At 48.4% G+C, this 18,065-nt stretch overlaps 1 protein-coding gene across 1 annotated transcript in view; it reads left to right on the plus strand.

Moving 5' to 3' along the window:
- The first annotated feature begins 6,193 nt into the window (after positions 1-6,193).
- The window catches only part of SLX9 (SLX9 ribosome biogenesis factor), a 39,929-nt gene continuing 28,057 nt past the window's right edge, over positions 6,194-18,065 (plus strand). The window contains exons 1-2 of the mRNA XM_053948306.1: positions 6,194-6,334; positions 7,658-7,766. Of these exons, the coding sequence (XP_053804281.1) occupies positions 6,209-6,334; positions 7,658-7,766 (235 nt within the window). The 5' untranslated portion in view covers positions 6,194-6,208. The remainder of the gene's footprint in view (positions 6,335-7,657; positions 7,767-18,065) is intronic.

Genomic DNA, 18,065 nt, shown 5'->3' on the forward strand with positions numbered 1-18,065 from the left:
TCTCAACACATGCCTTGGGTGGCTCGGGATCAAGCCTCTTCTTCAGCAAGAGCCTTTTGCAGAAGCCACCAGGATATTCCACCAGTGGAGCATCTGCCTTAGGGCAAGATGCCCCCCAGGGGTCTGCAAGCCAGAAGATGTGAAGGTGGCCTCAGGGAAGGTGCAGAAGTTAAATGCTGGGTGCTGTCCTTGCTGCTGTGCCTGTGGGCAGGGTGCAGAGCTGGGGCACTCTGGCACTCAGGATGTGCTGGGGGCTGCTGTTGGGATGGAGCTGGCTGCTGTGCTGCGTGGAGGAGCAAGCTGGGAGTTATAAATAAGGCTGAAGGGGAAGTGTTGATGCCAGCAGTGATCTTGTTGCCATAAATAAAGCAAGTGTTCAACAGCAGGGATGAGTCTTGAAGTCTGTTAGCCACAAGTTCCCATCAGGGCTTCGCTAAGAAAATATCCTCCCACAAAAAGGGAGGCTATGCACTCATGCCCAGTATCCTGGGGGGACTCCTGTGGTGTTTGCAGAATCCACCTGTAACGGTGAGGTTCCACTAGTGCCAGAGCCCATGGGTGCTTCCTCCACACTGCCAAACATCCCTGGTGCCAGGTGACCATCATGCCGTGACAGAGATGCCAGGTGTTGCACCCAGCAGAACTGCTCCTTCCCACCCCTGCAACCTGGGCAGCTCCAGACCCCAAGCACAGAATGAAAATGAGCAGAGTGGGCTATGGTGAGGATGGGAGAGTGGATGTCACTTGACTTGGGGCTGATTTTTCCATCACTCAGTTATGTGGTGCAGATAGATCCCACCCAGGTGGTCATAGACAGGTCTTTCCCGGTCCATGCAGAATATCACACTCAGTGTGCATGTATATGTCTTTTTATATATATTTTGTATATGTAAATTGCAGGAAAAATATAAAAATAAATATATATAAACATATTTTTAATAGATAAAGAGTAAATATAATTAAATAAAAAGTGTGTATATATATACACATATACATATATATATATTCCCATGTCCTGTCATAGGAAATATTAATATATTTTACATATATTTCCTTCCAGCAGCCTCCAGTGCCTGCAGAGGACAGATCTGTGGGGTGAGCTCTCTCCCATGTGCACCAAATCCCTGCCTAGTCTGTGGCATCCCTTGGCTCGGAGCACCAAGTTCCCTGGTGCCCGTGGGAGCCTTGCCCTGCCCTGGGACGAAGGGAAGGAGGGGATTTGTGCTGCTGGGTCTGCCAGGGTCAAAGTCCTGCTTGGGTAGGAAGGGGCTGCCCTCTGGCTGTCCTGCCCTGGGGACACCACACCCTCCAACCTGCTGAGATCACTCGGAACAGCGCCGAAAAAGTGCAAAACCGCTGTGAAGCAGGATGTGACAGCTGCGACAGCTAGGATAGCAAAATGCACCAGTTAGAGATTTCCCACAACTTGCATTAGCCTCGTTGCAGTGCCTGTGCTGGCCACGGGACACGATGTCACCGCGTGTGTTCACATCTCTGCTTCTCACCTGCCAGGAGGCTGGGAATTGTAGCTGTGACATTGGAAGAAGCATCAAAAGCAGGGACCAGGCTGCTTTCCCTGATACCTGGCATGTGCCCCACATTCCTTCTGCACCCAAGAGCCACTGAGATGCTGGGAAGGACCTGCTCTCCCTGCTCACATGCCTGCAGAGTATCTGATGTGTGCAGCGCACAGAGAGATGGAGGAGAAGAGCGGAGGGTCTCACTCCCTGTGCCAGCTACTCCCCGAGGCTCGCAGGGGTGCAGGGACACCCGGGGAGGTCTGTGCACAGGCATTCCAGGCGGTGACACTGCGCTGAGCCCTCCGGGCAGCCATCCCTGCTGTCCCCGTGCCGTGCTGCCATGCCACTTCCCTCTTTCCCACTGCGACCTGCGGCTGGCAGCGGCGGAGATCCCCTTAGGAAGAGGGAGGGTGACGGGAGCGTGGCAGCCCCCAGCCCTGGAGCTGCAGATGAGCACCCAGCCCGTGCCACCCTGCCCAGTGCTGTGTGTCAGGCCGTGGGAAGAGCGCACTGCTCTGCCTGCCTCCCGAGCCCGCGGGCTGCTGAGGAAAGGGAGTTTTGGAGGTCTGGCACCTTGCCCACCATAACCACCTGCACTGCCAGGCTCAATGCCACCTCCAAAGGCGAAATTGTTACAGACCAGGCGAGCTGCCTTTGCAAAGGCTGCACAGACTGACCCGCCTGAGGCAGGGATGCCAAGCTTCCTGAAGCTCCCTGAACTCAAGTGGCCAAAGGTTGGATCAGGAATAATAAAATATGCCATTGAAACACCGGAACTACAAAACCCCTTTGTTGCCTGACTGCCTCTCCCCAAGAAAGGAGGAACAGAAGGATAAAAATTGAGATGCTGTACTTGCCTGGCCTCCAGCCCTTGTCTCTGTTCTGTAATTGGGCTGGGATGAGGATGGTCTCAGATTCTCAAGTTTTGCTGGGAAAAGCAGCTGAGCATCAGGAGCTCTGTGACGTACCCCAATCTTTCCTTCCTATTTCTGTCTTGCAGTTGCAAGGGGAAGAGGAAGTCAAGAGTGGCGACTGTGGGAGGGCGTGTTTCCCAAAAACCCCAGCCAGCCCCACTCAACCTGGCCAAACCCACAGCATCCTGCCCTATGGGACTGGGACTGGTCCTCCTGAGACACCCAGGGGCTTGCAGCCCTCCCACTTCACATAGGAAAGGGACCCACCCAAAATCTCATGCTTTATGAGAACTTTTCACCTTTCACATTTTTTTCACCTTTCACATTTTTTAATTTTTTTAAAGCAGCCTTTTAAAGTTTTTGTGCCCAATGACTCCTCCCAGCAGCAACATTTCCCTGAGTGGAGAGGAACCAGCTCCTGGCAATTTTCTCTTAACCTCTTCACGGCATTACAGTAAAAAAAAAAAAAAATAGAAAACATACAGGATTGGAAGGTTTTTTTTTAAGCTAATTATCGTGAGTCTTTATTAATTGCTTTGTAGGTTCCCCTTTCCAAGCAAGCTGATGTTGAGTCACCATTTTGCATTATCATGGAATCCCAGAAGAGTTTGTGTTGGAAAGGACATTACAGACCATGTTGTTCCAATTCTCTGCCATGATCAGGGCAAACTGAGGCATTATAAGACCCTGATGCTGTTCACTTGCTGCTGTGTTACAGTTATGGGTTTATTTTTGCAGCAAGAAGAGAGATTGCAGTGCCAGCAGAAAATTTCCAAGCCCGGATGGATGCTCTGTGGATTGGTGCTTTTATTAAAGAAGCCATCGTAGTCCTGGCTTGGTTTCATCACAGCCAGGTGCAGCAGGAAAGCACAGTAGTCCTGGCAGTGGGACAGGAGCATGGGAGCATCTGATGCAGGATATGGTGGGGATGGACCCTGAGAGTGAGCCAGCTGGAGCTGGGATGCTCACTCAGCCTGGATGGCTGGAGCTGGATGCTGCAGAGCACTCCCCAGGCCTGGAGTGCGTGAGCTGTGGTAGATGAAGCTGGGAAAGTTGGTGGAGCTTCCTGCCAGTGGTGGGGGTTGCAGATCTGGGGGAAGGAAGTGTGGTTGAATGAGATGAGATGCCGTAATTTTCCTTCTGTATTGCATGAGGAGGCCCTTAATGTGTGGGTCTTTTCTCCTCAGTTGTTTCATGGGGTTTGTGGAACCACTTCGCTTCAACTCACTCAAGGTTGCAGGAAGGGGACGGGAATGCTAGGAGCCCTCGGAGTCAGAACAGTGGGAGCTGAGAGAGTGTACCACGAGACCTTGCAGCCAAAGCTGAAGCTTGCTGGCATATCCCAGTCCCTTCCAGCTGTTCCTCAGGCTCTGCTGCAGCTTTGGCCTTCAGTGCTGCAGGTAAAGGGGGTGGGCAACCTTTGGGGATATGCTTGGTCACAGCACATATGCTCCCCAGCCTGTTTTGTAAGCATTTTAAGCTGCTAAACATCCCCTTTCCTATTTTAACTGCCTTTATTTTTATTGGTTCATTTTTAAACTTTTACTAGCATGGATTGTGTTTCCCCCCACCACTAACTGAAGGACTGCTGTAGTTTATGCAGGATACACTTGAGCAGCTGGGGTGGGGAGCTGGACATCCACCTGGGCACTGTCGGAGTGTTTTTTTCCCAAAGTCATGGATTTTGATGATCAGAGTTGTCATTTTGGGCATTTGCTCCTAAACGATGCTCACCCAGCCTAGAGCAGGGTAAGGGAAGTTTTCCTGTTGTTATTTTCTATTCCTGATGGGCATTAAATCTTTCTAACCCTGATGAACATTAAATCTTGGGGATGCCTCATCTCTGGAAGTGTTCCATGTCAGGCTGGACTAGGCTTGGAGCAACTTGATCTAGAGGCAGGGGAGTGGGACAATCTTTAAGGGTTCTTTCAACCCAAACCATTACGTGGTTCCATGTCTTCAACATCCTCTCAAGGGGAAGCAAGGGCCAGACACTGGTCTCTTCACTCTCATGACCAGTGACAGGATTTGAGGAAATGACAGGGACCCGTGTCAGGGGAGATTTAGGTTGCATCTTCTGAGGTTCTTCTCCCAGAGGGTGGTGGGGCACTGGACAGGCTCCCCAGGGAATGGTCACAGCCCCAAGGTTTTCAGAGCTCCAGGAGCATTTGGACACCACTTGGACACCATTTGGAGTCACAGGGTGAGATTGTTGCGGTGTCCTGTGCAGGGCCAGGAGTTGGACGCAATGATCCTGGTGTGTTCCTTCCAGCTCAGCATATTCCATGGTTCTATCATCTTTCCAAGTACCTTCCCAGAGGCCTCTCCTCTTTCCTTGGTACCCACAAGGAGTGCACTTACAGCTGTGCACTTCTGTGGCCCAATATCAGACCCTGGGAAACACAGCCTGGGGGGAAATGGGGAGGGCAGAGGATGTGGAAATGAAAATGCATTAACCAGGGAGCACTTGTCAGGGCTTGTTAAGATCAAACACACTGTGGCTCCAGGCTTGAAGCTTTTTATTCATCTTGCAGCAAGAAGAAGCAGCTTTACATTTCACCCCCTCCTGTGTGTGGAAAGGGGCAGCTGAGGCTTGGGTTGCTTTGTTGTGGTGTCCCACCTGGGCCCATGACTGCAGTCTGGCAGGTGTTGGCCCTCCCTAGGGGCTTGCTGGGTATTTTCTACTGTTTAAACTGTAGAAATAATTCCTGACATGAAGTTTTAGAGTTGTTTCTTGTCCTACTGTAACAGCCTGGTTGCTGGCTGGTGCTACTGTTACCAAGAAACCTCCGAAATCGTTGGGATAAATAAGACTCTAAAACTGTCTTTTTTAGTCTTAGTGAGTAAGGCTTTATTCCTCACCAGGAGGAGGTGTGTGGTGTGTGTGGCTAAAAACGTTTCACACTGACCCCAGTACAAAACTGTTTTAACTTATACATTATATATATACACATACACACATATATATAGAAAAACCATTATAGATTAGAGACAACCTAATACATTATAGAAATTGATGTAAATTACATAATTATCTTGATTAATTAGTATTCTATCCTGCATTGCTTAGTGGTTTCTTGCTCTTCATGCTAATTTGACCCACATTCTTTAGTCCTCTTATCATCTATTTCTCGGACAAGGCGTCTCCAACTTTCCAGGCTTCTATCTCTTCTGGTATCTTCTGGTTACCAATGTCCTTGAAGGCCATAAATTTAAGATCCTAGATGTCCAATCTTCCACTCACTTTGCCTCTTCTTATTGACGCTTGTCAGGGTTAACCAACTAAAGATTTCGGTGATTTAATGATCAAAGCAACATTAAGAGCCTGTGAAGAAACTTAAAAAGTGGGCGCCGCCTACAAGTAATTGATCAACTAAATAAAATAAGTTTAGCTGCATCATTTCCATTTCATCTCCATTTCCTACCAAGAGCTCTCAGCTCTTACAGAGGCGTGTAAAACTGTGCTGCAGAGTGTCTGGGTTTAACCCAAGCACGCTGAACACCCTCGGGCTGCTCACGGGAGCCGCCTCGGGCAGGCTGCAATTGACCGGAGGGCGATTATCCGCGGGCCGCCGCGCACAGAGCCTGCCACGGCACCTGCCAGCACTCCGCCCCACAGCGAGCAGCCGGGCCGGTCCGGGCCGCCGCAGAGGCGGTTCCGGAGCTCCGCCCGTGGAAGGGAGGAAGGCGAATTTCCCGGGGCGCCGGGCGCCGTGAGGGCGCAGCCGGAAGGTCCCGCCCGGCGCGGCCCGGCCCTTTCCGCCCCGCACCGCCATGGTGGGCAAGGCCAAGCGCCCGCGGCTGCACCGCGCCGCCCCCCGGCCCGCCCGGGACCCGCCGCCGCTGCCCGGGCCCGGGCCCGGCCCCGCCGCGGGCGGATGGAGCGCGGCGGCCGGGAAGGTACCGCGGGCGGGGACACGCGGGGCGGCGGCGGGCGGGGGCTGGCGGCGGCCGCCTCGCAGTGACTTCTCCGCCTTCCCGCTGCAGAAAGCGCCGGTCCCCGCACAGCCCCAGCCCCGCTCGAGCTGCTGTGGGCCTGTCGTGGCTGCAGGGCCGCGGGGGTGTCCGTCGGTAGCTCCGTGCCTGGCCGTGGTGATGCTGACAGGATGGCGCAGGCCGGGTCCCTGCCGGCCCTGTTGAAGCGCTGGTGCTGCTGCTCCCCACGCTCCGCTCAGCCGTGGGAGCACGGCACGGCACGGCACGGCACGGCGGGGAGGTGACCCGAGGCAGCCGGGAGCTGCTCCAGCACAGCGCACCGGTGGCAGTCCAGCGTGCTGCTCCAGCGGCAGCACCACTAGTCCGGAGCAGCAGCCGTGCCCTGGCAGCACCCCGGTGTCCCCACGGTGACACGAGTGTCGCAGCACTGCTGCTGCTCCTGGAGTCAGGGTGCCTGGGCTGCCCTGCCACGGGGTAACTTGCGTGCAGCAGTGGGGATTGTTACAACAAGCGTTGGGAGAGGAGGGGAGCCTTGCAGTGCGTGCCTTCAATTTTAGGTTAGGGCAGATTCAGAGGAGCTGTTTATTCAGAATTATTTAGGATATTCTGTTTTCCCCAGCTGTGTTTTGAATACATGGTTCAGGTGCCACCCCCTCAACACTATGTGCCTAAGCTTTCCTTGTGAGGAGGGAGGAATTGCCTGTGCTGAATACAGCTGGGTTTATCCCACTGTGAAGTTATGTGTTGGTGATGGTAGATAGTGCTGGGTAAAGTAATAAATTCTAATCCAGCCAATGTAGCTACTGCAGATCTTAGGGAGGCATTACGTGCCTAAAGCATGATGCTGAAGATTTGGTGAGTTGCTAGTAGTTAACTGAATCTGCTTAATGTCCATTGATTAAGGCTTTAATCCCCTAATCTTCTCAATTGCTGCTTGTCTGTATTGTTCAGTACCTGTAATAAATCCATCTTTTCCTAAGGATGCTGTTTGCAGCTCTCCTGGGAGTGAATGCACTTGAGGTTGAGTTGAGGCAGGAATCTTTTAGGAACAGAACAGTCCAAAATGAGACTTTGTGAAACTTCCTTCTGTGTGGAAGGGCTGGGGGGTGGGTGGGGCGGAGTAGGACAGTAGGGTGCCTTTGTGCCCTTGCCTGCTCTAGAGAGACACCTGCTCACTACCACTGTTCCTTTGTGGATGGTGCTGGGTTCGATTTTTAAATTTTTTTTAAGCAAGTGTTGCCTGGTAGTGTATGTACTGATTCCGGCTTTATGTTTCTTTTGCATAAGGACTGGGACTTGTCATCTTCTGGTATATTTTCTGGGCTGAAAATTGACCCTGATACCCTAGTAAAGAAGCTTGATTTGGACTCCAGAAGCATCATTTCCTCCAGAACAGGTTTGTTGTATTTTGAATGAGTGCTGCTTTGGGTTGTGAGCAAAGACACTGGGGACTGTATTTGTAGTGGCTTTTAGTGGCTGTCCCAGGAAGCTCAGGGAGCTACCAAGCAAACATTGCTTCTTGTGTTCCTCTGAAGGCTTTTAGAGGAGGTTTGTTTTAGTATGGGCTTCTGCATGGCTGTGCTTAGTGATCCCCAGGTGAGGGACTAGCTTCAGGCAATCTGTGGGATATCCTGGTACTGCCAGGGCTGAGAGCAGAGCCAGGGTTTTAACCTGGTCTCTGGGCTTGCTCTGTGGCTGCTTTTGCCTCACCAGCAGCTAACAGCTAACTAACCCACAGCAGAGCACAGTTACACTAATGAGCTAAAAGGCTTCACCTGGAACAGATGTTTTGATGTGTCAGAGCCAAAGGGCTGCAGTCCTGTAGGAAACCAATCCACTGCTGTGCTGGGGCTTGAGGGCTGTTGCCCGTGGTTGCCAGTGGGAGGGGACACCTCTCTCTGCAGTTTTTTCTTCATAGTTTTCCTCAATTTGTAAGTGAGCAGCTGCCATTGGTAACCCAGTACTATGTCAGCAGGTTCTCCCTGTGCACTCACAGCAGCCTGACTGCAGCAAATCTTCTCCTGTCCTTTGCTGTTGTGGGGTCTGTGGCTCAAGGATTCCCAGTTAACGGGAGAATCTTAACTCATAGGGAGTATGGAAAGTGAGAGGGGGAAAAGGGAGGACATGATAGAGCCCTTTGATTTCCAGTCCCACAACAAGGAAATGCTCTCTTTGACTGCTCACTGTGAGAGCTTTGTATCTGAAAGCAGTTTTCACTTCTAAATGTCTGCAAGGTCTCAATAAATTTCTCTGAAACCTGAATCCCAAGCCTCCCACAAGCTGTATGTAAATGTTTAAAAAATCCCAGAAGGAACAAACTACCAGACAGAGCCTGGTAGCACAGCAAGCTGTCCTGATGCAGAAAATGCATATGACTCCCAGTACCTTATTTGCAAACTAAATTAATTTATTTTATTCATGTGGATAAATAGTACAGTGACTTTGTTTTCCTGTCGAGGGCTATAAAGAAATCAGTCACACAAGGGCAAGTGGTTGCCTGAGCTGCCCATCAGTGACATTTGGGCACAGAGTGAGGAAGCAGGGAGGTTCTGTGAGGACACGTTTGCCTGCTCTCTGCACAGCAGCCTTGGCAAAACACATTGTTCTTAAAACACTGGGCTCATTGTTGGTAACTCTCCTGGGAAAAGGACACGTATGCATCCGTGTGTGCACGTTGCCATCTCTAATTAAATCAGACACGTGTTGTTGGGGGCTGGCAGCCTGCAGTCCCAGCCTTTCATTGCAGGCTACATGTCTGGGTTATAAATAGAGCCGTGCTGCTGGTCCCTGTGCAGTGCTGATGATGCAGATGTGCAGTGCCTGGCTGCCTCTCTCGGGGCTGTGCGCTGCCTCCCTGCACGCAGCCGTGCTGACCCCGCTGCTTGGCGCTCTCGCGCGCTTTCCAGATGATCAGCTAAAAATAACTGTTCTTTTGGGGGCTCCAAACTGCAATTCAACCAGGCAAAGAGTGATTTGATTGTTTTTTTAGGTCTTCCCAAGCCGTTGTGCCCTTTCTGTTGCACTCTGGAGCCATGTAGAGGTTTTTCGTTATGGAAATCAGTTTTTTTTTTTTTTTTTTTGTTAATTCAGTGAACTGTAACTAGGCTGTGCATACAATGGCAGACACAGTAGAGTTAGAAAAGAGGTTCTAGGCAGATGTGCTTTGTCTCCTGGCATCTCTGGTCAGCTCAGAGCCTGTTCTGCAGGAAGTTCAACTTGACTCTAACACTCCCTCCACCTCTTCCTCCCTTTCCCCCTCAGCCTAGTGCATGGGGCAGGAGGGTAGGATTCTCCTACACATTGCTATTTTAAGATTTAATAACAAGACAAAAGCATGCTTCTCTCCCACTTGCTTTTCAAGCTCTGAGAAGGTCAAGTTGGCAGACTGTAGGTGGGCTCACTATCTCCTGTGCTTTTCCCAGCTAGAGAAGATTTTTTTTTCTGCCAAGGCTGCTGTGTGGCAGTTGGAAAAACAGGTATTTGTCCTATGTGTGTGTCTCACATTATCCAAGATCTGTTCACATTGTCCAAGAATGCTAGTATCTGTGTTTTGTGTTTAGATCTGGCCTTAAGCTGTGACTCTCTTCTAAATAAAACCTAGTCTGAGGAAGATCCTGGAGTTGGGTTAGATTTTAGAGGATGTCAGCTTGGAGCTTGACAGTAGTCAAAAAAGCCAGTTGGATATTGGGATGTAGGAGGAAAAGAGGACGTGGAGAGCATTGTTATGCTCTAAATAACCCATGGTGTAGGTAGCTCTTTGATGCTATGTGTACCATCACAGGGGCTAACTAACCCACAGCAGAGCATGGTTACTTTAAGGAGATAAAAGGCTTCACCTGGAACAGCTGCTTTGCTGTGTCAGAGCCAAAGGGCTGCAGTCCTGTAGAAACCAATCCACTGCTGTGCTGGGGCTTGAGGGCTGTTGCCTGTGGTTGCCAAGAAGAGGGGACACCTCTCTCTACAGTTTTTTCCTCATAGTTTTCCTCAATTTGTAAGTGAGCAGCTTTTGCTGCTCTTTTGGCTATGGTGGTTTTGAGGGAACAGGGAGGAACACAATGTGTAAATTGGAAAGTCCAGAGTCTCTAGCAGGGTTATCCCAGTTAACAGGAGTGCTTGTATGTGCTGGGGCTGAAAGGAGTGAGGTCCCTTTTTATGGGAGGATAAACTGGTGGTGTTGGTTCTTGTTGGCTGAAGGCCTGGTTTTTTGGGGGATTTCTGAGGACTGTTGGTACATCTGGTTGAGGCAGGGTGCCCTGTGGAAGTATCTGCTACTCATGGTAGCGGGGTGTTGCTTCCTTTAGGTACAAGGCTGATTCAGTGTGCTTGTGATTAGTGTGAGGTACCAGCACAGGCTGTTCTGGCATCAGTAATCCTTGTGGCAGGAGAAGGAGAGGGTGGAACTGTAATGAAAAATGTCACCAAAATGGAACTCATTGTAGGTGAGACTTGTGTTATGTGATATAAAAAGCCAGTGGTCTAAAAAGGAAAGTATTTTAATATGGTAGCTCTAAGCTGTGTCGTGCTGTGAAGCAGACCTGCTGCAACTGCTTTCTCCTGCTCTGCTTTTTGTCTTTAATCATTAGCTCAGTTTAACACCAGCTTCCAGATGATTTCCACACGTGTGTAGGTAACAGAAGCTAGTGCCATCCCTGGGAATGCTGGAGTTCAGTCCCTGGGTTACTCTGTGCTCAGTGATTGCTTCCTGTCAGTGTAGTTTACTTAGCCACTGACGTAATGTAAACCAAAGGCTTTGCTGTAATCTAATCCACGCAGGGACCTCTGTGACTCCAGTGAGAGGATAAATCTCATTTGGGTGAGCCTCTGTAGCGTGGGAATTAAATGTTTCCTACCAAGTCAGAAATAATGGCCTGTCATATCGGGGTTGCTGCTGCTCATTTTTTCTTGTTTTCTTTAGCTTTCCTTCGTCAGTGTTTGTTTCCTGAAGCAAGGGCCTATTCAAGCTTGGCTCTGGCTGAGCAGTTGCCTGTGAATGTCTCTTTTTTTGGAGTGGATGATGAACCAGTTGTGGAATGATATGAACAACTGGATTGGTAGCTTCCTGCTTTATTTTCAGCTACTCCAGAATGGAATGGTGACAGGCTGTGTTGTTAAGAAAACAAAAGTGCAACAATAGCAAGTTCATAATTGTCTGCAAAACCTGGTGCAAAATCATCCTGATTTCTGAGGTTGGGTTGGACATAAAGAAAGACTTCTCAATTTAAAATGGGAGTGGCCCTGGCACATGATGCCCAGAGAAGCTGTAGCTGCCCCATCCCTGGAAGTGTTCAAGGCCAGGCTGGGTGGGGCTTGGAGCAACCTGGGATAATGACAGATGAAAGAGGGGTTTTAAGTAGATGCTCTCTGCAGGTTTCTTCCAACCCAGGCCTCTCTGTGGGTCTGTGATTCTATAGCAGGGTGTGAAGCATAGGGTGGGGTAGGTCATGAGCCTGAGCAGAGGTTGTGCTCTGAAGTCCAGGACTGTCTTGCAGCACAGGAGCTGCTGGCAGTGGCACACAGGGGTGTAGAGGAGGGAAACAACTGAGTATCTGACAAAGAATTCCTTCTCCTGAAGAAATGTGGAGATGGGAGATGATAAAATTAGGCTAAGCAGGAATTCACTGACAGCAGTGAATTTGTGGGGTCTGCAGGCTGTGTACAGCCTTGCTTTCCTCCTTTCTGAGGTTTTCTGTGAGTTTCTTTTGGTACCAAGCCTCTGTTTGCAGAGTCACTGACAGATCCCTTCTGGTTTGCACCTCAGCTTCTGCTCTGGAATTCCAGATCTGCTGGGTCTGTCACCTTATCTACTTCTGCTTGGGCTCTGCACCCACTTGTCCAATTCTGTTCTCCTTTTGTAGCCTCCAAGAGAAACAGAAAAGCTGTGGTTGGTTGGTCCTATGTTAGCTTCATGCAATATGATTTCAGTTTGTCCAGTTTTGGGGTTTTTTTAATGGGTGCTGTACCAGAATGTTACAGAGTCCCTGTAAGACTTCTTCTCTGACAGCATTGCTGTTCCTGCAATGTCTACACTTGTGGTTACTCCTGCAGTGGATCCACACCAGTATGGAAAAATTGCAGCCATGACTAGGCTCCCATTTTTCTTTTGGAGCTCTTGACAGGATGCCAATCTTTGTGTCCTATAGTTTATTCCTGTGTGTTGATTGGATTTCTGCATGTTTGTTGCCTTTAAATATTAAGGTTCCTCCTCTTTTGTCCTCATCTCTCATCACCTTTCCTCTGTTTTGATTTGATATTTTGTTTTCTTTTTTTTTTTTTTTTTTTCCTACTCTTCTGGCATACTGGGGTGTTTAACAATTGAAGGATTAAAAACATAAAAATTAATCCTGATTGTTTTAATGAATGCATCTGTTCTGAGTATCAGTTCTAAACCTCTGCTGCTTTTTCTTAATGCGTGCTTGGGGAATTTTGAAATCTGCTTGTGTTGGTCATTCACATGTCTGGTGTGGAAAGCTGCTGGATCCTCACAATTCTGCTGCTGTTGCTTTTCTTCAGCTTTTCATTCTGTGCTGGCAGTTGTCAGGCCTGTCTTGTGTTTGTTTTGTGCAGAACGCCTTCCTCAAGCTGTTCCCACAGTAACACTGCTCAGATGGGATAGGAGGGTGTAAATGGGCTGCTCCTCATGCTGAGGATGGCAGGGAGTGGCTGCAGCACCTCCAACGTGGTGCTGAAATCTCCCTGGGAAGTGCCTTTGTGCTGTGCTAGACCCAAGTGACGAGGTGTTCCTCCTCCATCTGTCTTTGTTATTAGCTGCCCAAGCTTTGGGCTGGGTGAATTTGGGGAGTGGTGAAATGCTGTCCCTGATGCTGTCAGTGATGCCCTTGGTGGTGCACTGAAACCGTTTTAATGCCTTTGAAAATATCTGATGGGTGTTTGGGTGCTGGCCTGGAAGGAGCAGCTGTTTGAGTGCTGTTTGAGCTGGGAATTCTTGCTTTAGCTCTCCCCTTCCTCCACCCCATACCTTCTGCAATGTGACTGTGTCCTTTGTGTCACCTGCACAGGTCCAGGATGTGTCCCAGGACTGAATGTGGAGGTCTCAGCTCAAAGGAGAAACTTCCCTGCACAAGCTGGTCTTGCTCCTGACATTGTGTGTGAAAGTGTTTGAACAAAATTTGCAAGGCAAGAAAAGTTCCCAGGGAAGAGAAAATGCTGTGAGGGGATTAAACTCTTTACCTCTCCTCCAGGCCCAAGGCTGGCCACCCTGGTAGCTTGATAAAGTGACAGATGGTAGTTTGCCTTATCTGGGTAAATTGCTTTAGGTAACTATTCACTGTACATTGCTTCTGCCTTGCTGTTCAGCTGAATTTTTTTTTGGTTTTTTTTTGACTGCATCATTAGGACCTGCTTTTATCTTGACAATGCCAGATCACCTTTTAAGGGCAGATTTGGTGTCTGAGAGTTTTGTAACAGGCTGTTAGAAAACTGCACTGTGTTTGGGAGGAGCTGAGATAGTGGTTTGTCGTCTGGGAAGCCTCTCCAGTGAGGTCAGATGACCTCAGTCTGCAGGACACCTCAAACAGATTGTGTAGTTCCCAACAACTTGCCTCAAGGCCAGAAGGTTTCTCTGTTCCTCTGGTCCAAAGGATTAAAGTCAGTGGGATCTTACTTCAGCAGTCAGATTGAGCAAGTCCTGTATCAGTGGTGAACAGCTGTGGGATTTGGTTGAAATGGAGAACAGACCTGCTGTGGTCTCTGGGGACTGTGGAGTGGGCATCCTACTAAAAGCTAAAGACATTGGTGCCTTAAATAATAATTAAAAAAAAAAAGTTAAAAATCCACGCTGCCTAATGTTGCTTTAACAATTTGTCTGTGCAGTGTGGTGCTGGCTGTGAGAATAGCTGTGGGAAGCTCCACTTTAATTAAAGTAAATGCAATTAATTGAGAAGCAGTAAATGAGCATCTGAAGCTTGCACTGTTTTCAGTGCTTTTACTTCCCTTCTGCAAATAGAGCCTTTCCATGTTGTGAGTGCCTTCTGCCAGATCACAGGAATCAGTTGTGTTAATATTTATGGAACCAATTAACTGTTTTGTTTTCTTTCCCTCCCTCTAGCTGGGGCTAAGTCTCTGTTCTTAAAATTAACATTAAAAAACCAAAAGACTCCAATTAGCTAGTGGCTGAGCACTATACAAACACAAACACTTTCCAGAGAGCCCAAACCTTCCAAAATGTTCTGCAGCCTGCTCCAGGGGAGGAGGCTGTCAGTGGGAAGAGCTTGAAATGAGTCCTAGCAGTTTGAAGGATGTGTCAGATCGCTCTGGTTTCTTATTCTGGTTGGTTCCTTGGCTGTGCCTGCTGTGTAATGCTCACCAGTAGCACTGGTGGAAGGTACATGCCTGCCCTGGAGCAGCCTTTCCATGCTGCTGGATGGATGGAGAGGAGGATATGGCTCAGTGAGGGATTGGAGACTTCTTTGGAGAAGCTCCTGAGGTGCTGCTCTGTGGTTTTGCAAAGCCTTCTTCCAGACTTTGTAAAAGTTGGTTGCTCAAACGTGATCTTTTTAGGTCAAACTTATTAGTGCCTTGTGCCACTGAGGGGCTTGCTGAATTTGAGGCCAGGGTGACCCCTTGCCTTCCTGGCCAGGAGTGGTGGGGCATGGCAGTTGCATGTCATGCCATGTCTTGCTCTGTGTGATCATGATTCCTGGAGCTTTAAAAAGATCCTCCTCTAGCCTGGTACTCTCTTGTGAAATGAATTTAAAATGGTTGGACATCCTTACACAAAAATAGATCAGCGCTGCTTAGGAGAGTACTGCAGCTGTGGTGTTACAAAAGAGGGTTATGGACTGAAATCCTTGTCTTTGCTGTACTAATGGTCAAGCTTTAACATAATTAATTTATAAAATTATAAATTCTACAAAGAGAGAGGTGGAATGGCTCTGTAATGGTGCCAAAGGGGCCTCCCAGCACAAGTTCCAGTAATGCAAACCTCTCGTGGGGTGTGAGATGGATGGCTCAACACTGCAGGAATCGAGAAAGCAAATCTGAAGGGGGGTGAGGAAGCACTTTTGGAAAGGGCAGGTTGATAGCTCTGGAAGTCAGAGCTATTTCCTTGTCACCAGCAGTGGTATGGTGTTGTGTCAAACTGTCAAGCGTCTCTCTGAAATATGTGTCCTGGGAGTTTAATAAACACACTGTTTAGAAAATTGATGTAGGGTGGGTGGCACGAGAGGTTTCCCTCTTCTGACTTGTCTTGATATGTTTCTGAGGTGCAGGAATAAGTGAGCCTTCTGGGAAATGCCTATGTGAAAAGCTGCTTCTTTTTTTACTTCTTTGCTATATAAATCACATTTCTCATTTACTGAGAGATAAATCTCTGCCCTGCTAATGTGGGTCTTACTGAGTTACAGGCTCTGTTACAGGGAGATTTCAAAAGTTCATGCCTGTAATTTAGACCTAGTGGGATCTATAGTGTTTTTCTATTCTATGCAAGTTATCCTTTTTTCTGGTCTTTGTGAGCAATTTATGGACCAAGGTTTTCTTTATGCTTGGGTGGAAATGCATGTGTCAGCTGAAGATCTGTTTATCCCCTTCAGCACTTCAGAGTGGCACTGCTGATGCTCGTATAACATCTAATTTGGGCTTAGGTTTTTAGTCAAGTGGCTTGTAGAAAGGGGTTTTTGGTGTGGTTTTGTTTTTTTTTTTTAATGAAGCTTTTAACACAGTAAATCTCAATATACATTGAGCTAAATGTGGGAAACACAGCTAAGCAAGGATTAAATGCAGTGGGTACTGGAATATTCTGGGTTGTTTGAAATGATAATTTGGACAGATTTAGATTGAACTAGCAGTGCTGCAAATGTTCCATAAGGCAAACCACAGAAAATTCTGGAGAAAATCCTGCTGCAGAAAAACAGGCTATCCCAGCATTTCTTCAAAAATGAGGGGACTGTGAGCTGGAAGGCACGTAGTGATAGTGATAATCAGCTTCAGTGAAATGGGGTGTTTCAGAGAGTCTCAGGCAGGAAATTTGAGGGAAAATGGGGCATACAAACTTGTTTCCTGACCCACTTGTGCTGTGTTCTTGATTGCTTGGAGAACACACAGCAAATCAATAGATCTGTGTAAAGAATTTTGGCTTCTCTGATCCTGGATGTTCGAGCTGTGCACATACATGCTCTGGGCTGACTTCTGTTGCATTTCCTAGCTCCATGGCTTTTTAACTCTGTTTTTTCCTGATGTCTATTTTCCTCCCCAAGGTTATTTGTAAATTCAGGTCACTGTGTGTTCTTATGTAACGGGAATGGGCTTCTTTAGCATGGAGAGGACATTCCCAGCTGCAGTGGGTACAGGCTGTGTCTGTACATGCAGCAGTTATTTCACAATGTGGTTTGAATTGAAATAACCTGGTGTGCCTGTTGACAGGAAGACATGGGAAGGCTTTTCCACACTGCAGGAATTCTGTTGTCAGAAATCACAATTTTAAATTGCTTTGTTCAGTGACACTTCTGTATTTTGCTCAGCAGAGCCTCTGGCTATTGCTTTTGGTTCATGCCAGTAATTTGTGACTGCAGGGCTGGGCTTGGGTAGGGCTGGGCTTAGGTGTGCTCCTCTGCAGCTGCAGGTGTGCTTGTTGTTTTAGTGTCTGTACCTGTGTGGGTTTTTATTTATGGAAATAGCATACAGATGTCTAGATACTGTTTATGTGGGGTTATTATGACTTCTTCGTGTATTTTCTTCCTTCAAAATAGAAGTCACTGGCCTGTTTATCTGTATTAGGTGTAAGTGGCAGAGTTTTGGTAGCAGGACAGAAGCCAGAGCTGTCACATTCTGAGCACAGCTGGGTCCAAAGAGCTGAAGTGTGCCCAGTACAGCCACAGCTGAGCCTGTCAGGCACAGTGGTGCTGTCTCTGGGAAAACATATAATTAAGAAGGAGTAGGAAAAAAGTGAGAGAGCCCTATAAAGATCAGGGACAGAAAAGGAAAAAAGGAGGTGCTCCAGTCACCAGGACCCCAGTGGGTGAGTGTGAGGAGGAGGGAGCAGCAGAGAGTGACTGTAATGCCATTGCCTGGCCCTGTGCACTGCTTAAGGGAGTCAGGAAGGAAGAAGTCAGAATGAAGGAGTGGAGCTGAGAAGGGGATGGGTGGGGGGAAGGTGTTTCAGTGTTTGCTTTTCATCATCTGATTCTACTTTAATTGGCAATACATTACATTAATTTTTCCCAAGTCAAGTCTGTTTTGGCTGTAACTGTAATTGCTGAGTGATCTCCCTGTTGTTTCCCTCAGCCCACAAACTTCTCATCTTCTTTTTCTCCCCTGTTCTTTTGATGAGGGAGGGAGCAGCTGGATGGGCAGCTGGCCAAGGTATCACAGTAGCTCAGTAAAAACTGAGATGAAACTCAGTACCAGGTAGAACTGTCCCCGTGGTGGCTCCTCTGCCTTCCCTACTGCGTTTTTCAGCTGAATGTTTTCTGAGAGTTGTGCAGATGCAGGGACACTCTTGCATGACAGCAGAACTCCTTTTAATTGAGGTCACAGGTGTTGAAGCAAGTCATTCTTTCACATGCCTGTGTACCTGTATACCTGTAACAAGGTACACAGGCCTTTGTGTCCTGAAGGTCAGAATTAGGAACTGCTCCCCTCCCTCTGTACAGGCAAGGAAAGGGAGCAGAACAGGACACAGCCATATACTCCAGTCTGAATTCAGGGAAGTACAGAACAGATCTTGGGTCCATCTGGGTGT

This window comes from Vidua chalybeata, chromosome 7 (assembly GCF_026979565.1).
Source record: "Vidua chalybeata isolate OUT-0048 chromosome 7, bVidCha1 merged haplotype, whole genome shotgun sequence".
NCBI classification, from domain to species: domain Eukaryota; kingdom Metazoa; phylum Chordata; class Aves; order Passeriformes; family Viduidae; genus Vidua; species Vidua chalybeata.